The sequence below is a fragment of the Ambystoma mexicanum genome, chromosome 2p, assembly GCF_040938575.1.
Source record: "Ambystoma mexicanum isolate Mex_15411 chromosome 2p, UKY_AmexF1_1, whole genome shotgun sequence".
Lineage (NCBI taxonomy): Eukaryota > Metazoa > Chordata > Amphibia > Caudata > Ambystomatidae > Ambystoma > Ambystoma mexicanum.
This window is the reverse complement of record NC_090923.1, coordinates 1,388,770,230-1,388,782,310: the sequence shown is the minus strand read 5'-3', so window position 1 is coordinate 1,388,782,310 and position 12,081 is coordinate 1,388,770,230. Positions and strand designations below refer to the sequence as shown.

Here is a 12,081-nt window from a genome sequence, read left to right as displayed (position 1 = left end):
AACGAGAAGTTCCCAGCTTTGTTCTTCGCAGCGCAGACAACCCGGTCCTTCTGTCCATTACACCAACTGGTCCGAGATCCTCCCTGAAACGTTTCACAAGGAAATGTGCTGAACTGGGCCTTGAATTGAATGCAAGTAAGACAAAAAGCATGACCTTTTGACCGAAGAACACCAAATGGGAGGTTCATATTTGGAGCAGGTTCCATGGTATGATTACCTGGGTATCCATTTTACCTGCAATGCCGGGTGAGCTCTACAGGTAGACAAGCCTAGTGATGCTTTGGTGGAGGAGGGGGGGCAGGTGGGCGAGGGGGATTGTGGTTCTCTGAAAAGTTCTTTTTCAGCCATGGCAGTGGAGCAGGGCGTCCAGTCTTGGAAGTACATAAGGAACAAGCAAAATCAGCAGCATTTTATGGCGTAGAAATATGGGGCTTCACTAGGAGTGGAATTCTGACTATAATAAAAAAAATCCTAAAAAGCATTCCCTTACTCCCCCAAAGTGCTCCAACCCCTCTTGTTTGCATGGAATGCGACATCTGCCCAATAGATGAAGAGGCCTTCCATAAGACCGGTTCTCTACTGGATCCGAATATGGCTGAATCCAGCTATGGTCACATACAGATAAACTCTGATCCATGTAACGAACATAGAAGGGGGGCAAAATATTCCATGGCTTGCCCATGTAGAAACTGCCTGGCAGCATTGAATCTCTCCTGTTATTGACTGACAAGTCAGATTACTAAAGCTTTCTTCCTCGGGGGAAAAAAAGGCATGGGTGGACTTAGGTCTAGAAAAATGGAAAGTGAGTGTGTTGGTCTGTCTCTTGGCATGGATTATCTGTTCGCCAAACAAATGTTTGGCTATGAGCCGTACCTTGATATAATCAACCCAAATTATGCACGAGCACTTTATATTGAGTTTAGAAGAACAAGTTACTTACCAACTGTAACATTCATTCGATTGGATTTTCCTCCCATATATTCATCATCTTAGATATTCGTATCGTCCGCTTTGCTGCTTAGGAAAAAATTATTCCACACCAGAGGGTGCTGTGCTCTATGTCGTGGCGTCGATGTCCTTCGAGGGCTGCTGTAGAGTTTTTTTTTTTACGTCATCCGCAGTATAAATGGCTCGAGCCGCGCCCGTTGGCTTCAGTTCTGGTTTTTTCGACATTCGAAACTGATCAGTTGATAAGGCGTCCCTTAGACCGTATTCCAAAGGAACATGGAGTGTAAAATATGTAAACTGTACGGAGGGGTAGGCTGGGAGGGTCGATTAGGAATATGTGGGAGGAACATCCAATCGAAAGAACATTACAGTTGATAAGTAACTTGTTCTTCGAATGGATTGTGTCCTCACACGTATTCCTCATCTTAGATGGACTCCCAAAGCAGTGAAAATTTGGACGAGGGAGTACTAAATTAATTTTACTTAGGGACCGTATGTAGAACGGCCTTAGCAAAAAGACCCCCTTAGGATGAGGTCGAATCTAAACAATAGCGCTCACAAAAGTGTGCATGGACGACTTGGTGGCCGCTGCACAAATATCTTGGACACCCCCCTGAAGAGCCATCAAAGTCGCCATGCCCCTAGTAGAATGAGCCCTTAGCCCATCTGGAGGTTCTTTACCTGCCAGTCTGTAACACTCTCCAATTGCTAGAATTATCCATCTGGATAAGGTCTGTTTCGTTACTGCCAGGCCCAATTTGTGGCCGGTGTATCCAATGAAAAGTTGGTCACTTTCCCGAAATTCTGCCTGTATTGAAATGTAAAAGCTGAGAGCCCTTTTAGGGTCCAGCTGTGGAGCCTTTCTTCCTCCTTACTTGCACGAGGAGGGAGGATAGAAAGATGGCAACGTGGTCTTCTGAGACAAGTGAATGTTAGAGACTATTTTAGGTAGAAATGAAGGTTTGACTTGAAGTATAACTTTTTCTTTATGAAAAATGGTGTGAGGAGGCTTACCAGAGAGCCTGTAACTCACTCATCCTGCGGGCGGATGTAACAGCCACTAGTACGATTGTCTTCAAAGTGAGAAGCCTTAGCGGACAAGAATGCAAAGGCTTGAAAGGAATGCATGTAAGGAATTTTAGTACTAAATTTAGATCCCAAATAGGGACTGGAGGGTACACGTCAGTGAGACCCTTTAAGAATTGCACAATCAATTGAATTTTAAAGTAAGATACCTCTTCTGAGGAGCGCTTAAAAATAGAAAGCGCAGCCAAGCATCCTTTTATTGTGCCAATCTGGAGGCCTCAATTGGCCAAATGTAATAGGAAAGAAAGTATGGATCCACATTCTTCTCTTTGCACCAGTTGCTGAACTTGTTTCAATGACACCTGTACAAAGATTTTGTCGCTGGCCTTCTGGCCAAAAGCAAAATCTCCATTACATCGTCCGGGAGGTCCCAATCCTTATATCTCAGCCTCTCAGAAACCATGCATGAAGGCCAAGTGTCTTGACCTCTGGATGGAGAACCCAACCTTCCTCTTGCGAGAGAAGATCCTCTTTTAGTGGAAGACGTATTGGAGGGCAGATGGACATGTCCAGAAGGTCCGGGTACCATGTCCTCCTGGCCCAATCAGGGGCAATTAGGATAATGGTTTTCCTGAACTTTCTCAACCTCCCGATTACGTGAGGAATCACAGCGACTGGAGGAAACACGTATAGGAGTGGAAATTCCCAGTCTACTATACGAATGTATCCCCTAGAGATCCACTTGGAGGAAATTCCCTTTAGCAGTACAGTTCGCACTTTCTGTTGACACTGGTCGCAAAGAGATCCACTTGTGGGATTCCCCAAAGGGTGAAGCTCTCTTGATGGAGTTCCTGAGCTAGTTCCCACTCATGGGACACTGTGCTCTGCCTGCTTAGAGCGTCCACCGCCGTGTTCTGCTCTCCTACTAGGTGAACTGCCGACAGAGATTCCTTCTTGTATTGCCCAGAACCAGAGCTGCATTGCCTCTCTGCACAGTGGTAGTGACCCTACGCCTCCTCTCTTGTTGAGGTAGTACATGGCCACTGTGTCGTCTGTCATTATCAGGGCATTCTTTCCCCATACAGAGGGCAGCAAGGCCTTCATCGCTAGTCTGATTGCCCTCAGCTCCAAAAGGTTGATGTGTAGTTTGGACTCCGATGGAGACCAACGACCTCCGATTGCCAGATCGTTGGTGTGAGCTCACCACCCTGTGAGTGAGGTGTCAATCACTAATCTCCAGCCATGGTTGCCAAAAAGATTCTCCCTTAAGAATATTGTCCTTGTAAATCCACCATAGCAGATCTTGAGCCGCTCTGGCTGGAACTTGCAAAAGATCTGACATATTCCCCAAAAATTGGGACCATTGAGTCCTGAGGGCCCATTGAAGGGATCTCATTCTCAATCTGGCCACTGGCACCAGAAAAATGCAGGATGCCAGGAGGCCGAGCAACCTCAGAAAAACTTTCTGGAACTTTGTTACCATCGGCAGAATGTGATGAGCTCTCACCTCGGGAGGCGAGTCTTTGCCCGAGGAAATATCCAGGACTGCTCCGATGAATTGAAGTCTTTGGAATGGTATCATATTTGACTTCTTGTAATTGAGGGAGAAGCACAGTCTGTGCAAGAAGTGGCAGGTCATGTTCAGATGTTGCTGGGCCTGTTTGGGTAACATGCCCTGATTAACCAATCATCCAAGTAAGTGTAGACATGAATCCCACCTCTCCCGAGACTCGCTGACACTACCACCATCAGCTTGGTGAAAACCCTTTGGGCACAGGTCATCCCGAATGGCAGAACTCGAAACTGATCGTGAGAACTGCCAATCGCGAACCTCGAGTACTTTCTGTACTTGGGATGGATCGGCACATGAAAATAAGCATCCTGAAGGTCCAATGAAACCAACCAGTCCTGGAGTTGGAGAGCCTGAAGGATCTGAGAAAGGGTTACCATCTTGAACTTGTCCTTCCTTAGGAACTTGTTAAAGTTTCTTAAGTCCAAGATGGGTCTCAATCCTCCGTCCTTCTACCAACCCTTGTTCCTCTCCGCTACAGGTACATGCTCTATTGCATTTTTCTCTAGCAGGGTTAAAATTTCCTGCAAATGGAGCGGATCTGGAATTTTGACAGAGTTGTATCCCGGTGGATGGTCTAGAGTCCTTTTTTTTTTTTAAAGGAAGGCAGTAACCGTGAGCCACTGTTTCCAGTGCCCAAGCATCTGAAGTAATGCCCCGCCATTCATTTAAATGCTGAGAGATCCTTCCTCCCACCAGGGTCTTGTGGATCAAGGCCTCAGAGTGGCTTTACGGCAGCTGCAGCAGCAGCTGAGGGGACAGATGCCGCAGCTGGGGCTGATCTAGCACCCTTTCCTGGTCCACCCAGAGGACATTTTCTTTGTCCCCTTTTACAAGCCTGTCCTTTTCCTCTTCCAAATGAGGAATAAAAACGAAAGGGACGACCCTTTGAGGAAGATGAGCCTGAGTAGTAGTGTTGCTGAGGTTGTCGTATGGAGGTGCTAAGTGACTTAGCCGCCGCCTTGGAGGTCTGCAGCTTCTCCAAACGTTCATTTGCCTTGCTGCCGAACAACCCCAAGCCATCAAATGGCATATTAAGAAGTCTGGCCTGCACATCCGGTGCAAAGCCTGACTTTCTCAGCTACGCAAACCTGCGTAGCACTGTGCTAGACACCATGGACCTGCTGATGCTTGCAGCAGTGTCCAGTCCTGATTGAAGGCATTCCCTTCATAGCCTCCTTTCCATCTTTCACAATCGCAAGGAAGCAGTCTTGCTCCTCGTCCTCAGGAATGTGTTCAGCTGCTGCACTAATACAATCTCACAGGGTGTATGTGAATCTTGCAAGGGTGCAGGTCACATTTGTTGACTTTAAAGCCATAATGCTCGAAGAAAACAATCTTTTGAGACCAGGCATTCATTCTTTTATCATCCCTATCTGGGGGAATAGAAGGGTATACAGATTGTCTAGTGGATGTAGCAGCTCTCTGGTGTAAGATGCTTAGTTAAATTGTCATGTCCAGAAGCAGGTGGTCTGTATTTCCAAGTAGAAATGTTCACCCCGGGTCCAGATTCTGGGGGTTCCCATGCGGCCATAACCTTCCTCTGAAGTGCTGTGTGAAAAGTAAGAACAGGATCCTTTTGAGGACCTTGACTGAGAATGTCCGTCATGTCATCCTGTAAGTGGGTGAATTTCTGTTCCACCCCATGAACTCCACCGCCCTATTCATAATATTTCTATAATGATCAGCAGGGTCAGGTTTGTCGAATTCCAACTCAGGTGACGTGTCTATACCACTAGCTGTTTGTAGAATGTCATAGAGGTCAGACATTTTGGACTGAGGGTCAATTAGTTCTTCAGGAACATCCCTTGTACCATATTTTATAGCAAAAGGGGAATCACCTCTTCAGAGGATTGTTCCTCATAAATAGAGGCTATAGACTTGAAAAAGTCTGTTCTTGGCACAGGGTGAAATATTTTACCCGTGGTTCGTGAAGGCATAGACCTTGGTTTCGCCAAAGGTGTCGATATTGGTGCGGGAAACAATGTTATCCTCCACAAAGGCGTCGATATTGTCGGTGCTGGTTTCGAGATGGTCGAAGGAGCTTTAGATGTAAGCGCCATTGAGGAAGGTGTCGATGCTACCTTCGACACTGGCGTCGATTAAGTCGTCGACATAGGCGTCGAGGAGACCTTCGACACAGACTTCGATGATGGTTTGGTACCCAGTGCTTATGCACCGATAGGCCTGTCTTGCTCTTTTTATGAGGTGTTGGAGAGGTTTCTCTCGACAACACGCTCAACGATTTTTCACCAGATTTAGAGCGTCTAGTCTTTAACCTTCCTCGGTCATCTTTAGAATTAGCTGTGGCATGGTCTTCACATGATTTCTTCGAGGGGGTCTGGGCCGCATTCTCAAAGATTTGCATCATCAAGGCTATAAAAGCCTCCCATTTTCTAGGGGAATCATGTTTTGATGGACAGGTGACAACCCCTGTATCAGAAGACGAGGGAGATCGCCGACACCTCTTTTTCTCAGAAGACATAGATTTTCTTAACCTACTCCTCGACCTAGATTTCTTTGATTTACGTTGGGACTTTTCCCTTTATGTTTCTTCGAAGAGCTTTATTCGTCATAGCTTAACAGGAACCGCATTTATCAACTCGATGGTCCGGACCCAAACGCCAGAGGCAAACTCGATGGGGGTAAGTTATAGACATTTTCTTCCCGCAACTCTGGCACTTTTTAAAGCCAGTTTTAGAGGTAGAAGGATTACATGAGGAAGACATCTCGAAAGACTGAAGCGCCGTTTTCATACACGAAGTGAAAGCTTTCGGAAAAACAGAACTGAAGCCAACGGGCACGGATCGAGCAACCCTCGAGGGACATTGATGCCACGATATCTAGCACAGCGCCCTCTGGTGTGGAAACAAATTTTCCGAAGCAGCAAAGCGGACGATACGAATATCTAAGATAAGGAATACGTGGGAAGTCACAATCCATTTGAAATGGATATTTGAAGGTCTGGGCACATACTGGCAAGTGCAAAAACTCGAATGGCGTCAATTGTATGCTTTGTGATGCTACAAGAGAAGATAGCTTGCATTTTATATTCATCTGCAGAATTAAAGACTTGAGAGTTACATACCTTAAACCCTTGTTTCTGCTGCACAAAATTCATACATTATACAAGGCCAATCATTTCTGTAATGGAAAAGATATTAGAGTTTGCTGCTCATGTAGACGTAAGATTTGCAAATCACCATGTACTAGCCCCACATTACCCAGAGGCAACTCAAGCTTAGTGGGTGATTATGGGTATCCAAGAGCTGCTTTTGGCTCCTGCTTAAACTCTTTAATATGGATGTGGTGTATTTTGTAGCCTAATATAGTCATCGAGCATGGATAAGACGACTGCTTTTGACATCCCAAATGTAACTTTGCCTGATCAGTTTTGGCCTCTATTCTATTTTTTATGTAACTTCTCTCAAGCATAACCAATCTTTTTAGAACAAACTTTCCTATTGCAGCATTTTATGTGGTCAAGGTTTTTAATGTTTAGTGTTTTTAGCTATATGTGTATTTCATTGGAATTCGATGGATATGTATTTTTATGCATTGTGCCATGTTGTTTGTAAGATGTTTGCTGATGACTCTATAATCGAATAAAGGCTAATTGATGATGATGAAACAAGAAATATCCTGTTCTTCGTTAATGCCCAAAGGATGTAAAGAGTCCAAGAAATCTAAAGGATGTAAATAGTTCAAGAAATCTATCAATTATGCCTCCTTTTGTTTCAGCATGCGCTCCATGTCAACATAGTTATTCTTTTCATCAATCATCTCAAGGACCAGAAACCTCATTTGGAAAATTAGCCGAGCTTCGCTGAAATGTTTGGCCACTTGTGATCTTTGATTGCTGATTCGTACGTTTGAACGATGGTCGTTCCATCTTATTTTGACTTTTCTTGTGGTGTAGCCAACATAGTAGATCCCACATGGTCATTTTATTCACTAGATCACATTTCCTGTGTCACATGTTGCAAAACATTTTAAGACCGCTTTCTGCCCATTCAGGGATGAACATTAAGTTCCTCATTGTCACATTAATACATTTAGCACATTAAAGACATGGGAAAGTGCTTGTTAAGTACTGTTAGTTAAGAATTTCATATTTATGATAAATCTTCCTGACCCGTATCTAACCCCAGAACTTTTTGCTTGGATTTGGTAACAATTTTACCTGGTACCTAGGTAAAGGGAACTCTCTTTCTCCTCTCACCTAGTCTTTTACTCGTTTTATGGGTGACCATTTTATGTCTCTCCATAGTGTATGGTTGAAGTTATAGTTTCCTAAAACCTTTGGGCTTAAGCTGTAAATTTCTCTTTACAATACTTGGGTGAACTACAGTTCTCATGTGAGCCAGCACACACCACCTTATGTGTATGTATCCTCTTTCTTACTTACCTAGTAACATTTTGTTACAATTGCAAGTTTTACATGAATGGCTAGTGGCAGTGGTTTTACCTTCATGACTTTCAGTCCTTATTACTCGCAGGCTATTAATTCGGCCTCAGTAATGCACAAGGGCTAGCATTTTACAAACATGTTGGGTTCTTTTTTTGCCCTTTCTTGTGTACTTGCTTTTTGAGGTCTTCCACTGAGGTCGTTCCTGCTTAGAATGGCAGGGGAATGGCAGGGAAAGTTTTGTCAACGGTGGGAATCCTTTGGATTCCCTGCCCAGGCTCCAGAGTGTCCGAGAAAGCAGGAAGCGAGGGAGGGGTCCAAAACTGAGCAGCCCTTTGTCCTTCACCTTGCCTGAAAGGAATCAACTCCCAGTGGGGGGGCTGGCTTTCCTGATGCCAGACTGCCCCTTGCTGTACAATGCAGGGAGAGTTTGCAGAAGTTGTGCTGTTGTTCCTGTTAAATAGCCCAAACCTGGAAGCTGCTGACAAAGTCGACCACTGGAGCTGAATCCGAAGAGGAAGATGAATAAAGGACACCTGTAGCTATTTTCCTCGACCAGAGAGCCTGCTGTGTAACCGGAGCCTGCTGTAACCTTTCCTTCCAATCAACCTGGTGGTCCCGAACACGAATCCTACACAGAGGCGAGATCCACTAGTCTCAAGAAGACCTGGCTCTCCAGAGACACAATTTGAATCCATGAAGTCCCCTCACCGGAGTGCAGGACCGAGAGAGTGATGAGAATCCGACCAGTGATATGCATTCTTCATCTGGCTGCTGAAAAAGGCGCCAAAACCACAGAACTGCATCCAGCCACGAGGAAACCCTTGCCTGGAGTCTTCCCCATTGATCCCTGCTGCAAATTCCCTTCTAGTGTCCGGACATCAGTCTTCACAAGGAATTAATCGACCAGGTTTTTGGCTGCAGAACCTGAAGACATCCTTCTGCAAACTCTTCTTCTGTGCTGTGGTACTGTTTTGGATGGGGTATTACTCACCTTAAGCCTTATGTGATTCCTGTGTAGCTCTGGGGTGTTTCATGTGATTGGGAGTCCTCTCAATCAGTTCACCCAGGCCCACTGCTGGAATACTACTAGGGTGTCTTGTTTAAAGTCCCTGGACCCTAACTAACTCGAAAGTGAATGACTTACTTGTTTTGAAGAGATCTGCAGGTATCTCTGGTCGTCGTCTTTTCGGTTACTTCAGCTGCCAGTGGTCGACTTGCTTTTCACTCCAGGAGCCTCACCTTTTATACAATTCCAGCACACACGCCTCTGCAATCTCTTTCAGCATTTTACAGAAAGGGGCGTTTGGCTGTCCAATCAGGACAGCCAGACCCCCAATGGGAGCTGGTTCTGTTCAGGCACTCTGGCAGACAAAGGACAGGGGGTGGAAATCGCCTCCCCCACTACCTGCCTGTCCAGACACTCTGGAGCCTTACCGGGGACACACAATGGTTCCCGCCAAAAGCAGAAAACACAGCAATCTCCCCCTCCCAGAATGGTAGAAGGGCTAAAAAAGAACAACCACGCTAGCAATAGTGAAAAAAGAAGGGAGGCCCCAAGTTGGTACTTGATTGCCCCTATTGTGCACTACCAAGGCTATGGACAGACTGCGATATAAAAATGACAGTTGGTAGAACACATCCACTGCCACCAGCCACAACTAGGATACTGGTTATGTGACTAAAAAGTCACAAAAGCAGAGCGAAGGGGCATACTTGGTATCCTTTGGTACTCCACATAAGTTGTGTGCCAATCTCTCACACTAACATTTTTAGGAGAGATATCCTTAAGAACTGTAGTTACTGGCGGATAAAGAAACGAATTGCAAAGGAGGGGCCCTAGGGGTCCCCAGTAACACTGCCCCTAAGGAGCTGTGTGCGGCAATAGTAAAATACAGATGCCTTTAAGTGTTTATGGAGAAAATAGACTCCGTAGTACAGGTAGAATACAAAGAACAGAGTTCCAAAAGACAGCCCACAAGAATGAAGGAGTGGAAAAAGGGTCCACTCAATCAGGGTTAAAGAGAAAGGTCCAGGTCCAGCAAAAGGTGCTGGGAGAGGGGCGCACTAGAAGAGGGGATGAAGCATAAAAATGATAAACCTCCCTAACGAGGACTGTAAGTGAATACTATATAGGGTCCACTATTGCCAACATTTTGAAGCTGAAGTTCTTGGAAAGGATACTAGCCCTACTCAGTGTAGTGTACACTACAGGAAAACAAACCTCCTATACCCGGTTGTGCACAACGGATTACATATTTGTTTCAGCTGCACCTTCCCGTTAACAAATAAAGCATGGAATATGATCTGAACGATGGAAGCAATAGACAGTTCTGAAGGGCAAGAATTAAAATAAATCATGCATTTCAGGGGTGGAATTATTTTCTATAAAAAGTTAAAGGGAACGACTACCTGCTTGGGATAAGGTGGTGCTTAAGGTCTTGGAACTCTGATTAAATACAATTGATTGATTTTAACTGTAACAAAGAGTGCTTTTTAGGCAAGCTAAACTTTAGCAGAAAAAAGGCCCGCCAGGAAGATGTGGCCTTCCTTACATTGCCCAAGAACTGCACTCAGTTGTAGTTAATTTGTGAATTATTGGGATAATGAAAACATGCCATTCAATGTTTTGCAGGCATTGCCACACACCAGCTCAATCAAGGGGGGTAGAGGGGTGTGGGGCTCTTTACCGCAATTGACAAGAGAGTCCTGCATCTTAGTAGAGTTGTTTCCCATTGTTTACATTTTTTCCAAGAGCCCAATGCCTCCCTCCAACATACAAAACCCAGACCTTCTTGGTCTACACAAAGTATTTGAAAACACTTTGCTTGGTAACAACCTTCAGGAGACCGACACCCTCAGGGTTTGAAATTAAGGAGTTGAGAGTTATTTAGCTCCTGCGTGTAGCCTTGGAGAACGTGGGTAGCTTGACATCAACAGAAACCAGGAGCTTCTTTTGACTCCCAAGGCCAACTGGTTCCATAAAATCATACCTTTGCGTCATCATCAGTGTTTGTGAATGTGTTTAAGGAAGCATTAGAACAAATCTAGAAGACATAAATGAGAATGGGTCTTGTAATGGAAAAGATATTAGAGTTTGCCGCTCATGTAGACGTAAGATTTGCAAATCACCATGTACTAGCCCCACATTACCCAGAGGCAACTCAAGCTTAGTGGGCGATTATGGGTATCCAAGAGCTGCTTTTGGCTCCTGCTTAAACTCTTATTTCGGTCCTTGCACCCTGCGTTTACTTTTGCCCTCATTAATTGAAACCTTGGGAGTCCCACCACCCTTAGGCAAGACCGATTTCACCGAGAAGAGTTCTAAATGAATCACTAAGCTCATAAAAATTGTAAAAGAAATGAAGATTCGAGAGGCCTGTACCTTACAACTGTGGCATGACATTACATTGTACCTTGTCTTCCAGCTTCTCCATCAGCGACTGAGAGATGTAGCCCACTTTGGTCATCAGAATCACCACAGTTTTTACATCTTCAATCTCAGTCCAGCGCAGCTCTAGGTGCTTCACCACATCACACACTAGCCCCTTTTGCTCCTGGGTCTGAGCAAAGGCCCCACAGTAGTCTGCCAGAAGCACCAATTGCTTGAAGGACAGCCGCCGGAGCCGCCAGTGCATCTCATTCTCCACAGATCTCAGCACCTTGCCATCCTCCAGCCTCAGCAGATACAGGCTTCGCAGCAGAGTCACCAGGTTTCCATTCCAGACTTGGGAAAGCTGAACCAGGGGGAGACAAGACATTTACTGTAAATCACAATTATAGCTGGACACGAAAGGGAGTTATGGGCTGCAATAATAATTATTGAAATACAAACATTAATTCCGTATGCAGATGAGATGGACGCTCAGGACAATTCTGAAGGAAATTGCTAGTGGGGACCATTAACAACAAAAGGTTGGAGAATTTTGGTTTTGCTTGCTGAAATTATTTTCAAAGACACCTTGAACAAAGGTCAGAGTTGGCGATGTCCTGCTTGACTCTAAAGGGTGAATCAGTGAGTAACATGTTTTCAGTTTCTCAAGGGAAAACTGCATGCTAGTAGAACCATGTAGAATAATCTCTGAACAGTTTAGGAAAGACCATGACCTTAATAGGCATGTACCCAAGC

At 45.0% G+C, this 12,081-nt stretch overlaps 1 protein-coding gene across 3 annotated transcripts in view; it reads right to left on the bottom strand.

Moving 5' to 3' along the window:
- TBRG4 (transforming growth factor beta regulator 4) overlaps window positions 1–12,081 on the bottom strand; it is a 282,366-nt gene that overhangs the window by 194,064 nt on the left and 76,221 nt on the right. For all 3 annotated transcript variants that reach the window (XM_069645809.1, XM_069645808.1, XM_069645807.1), the window contains exon 3: window positions 11,369–11,689. In XM_069645809.1, the coding sequence (XP_069501910.1) occupies window positions 11,369–11,689 (321 nt within the window). The remainder of the gene's footprint in view (window positions 1–11,368; window positions 11,690–12,081) is intronic.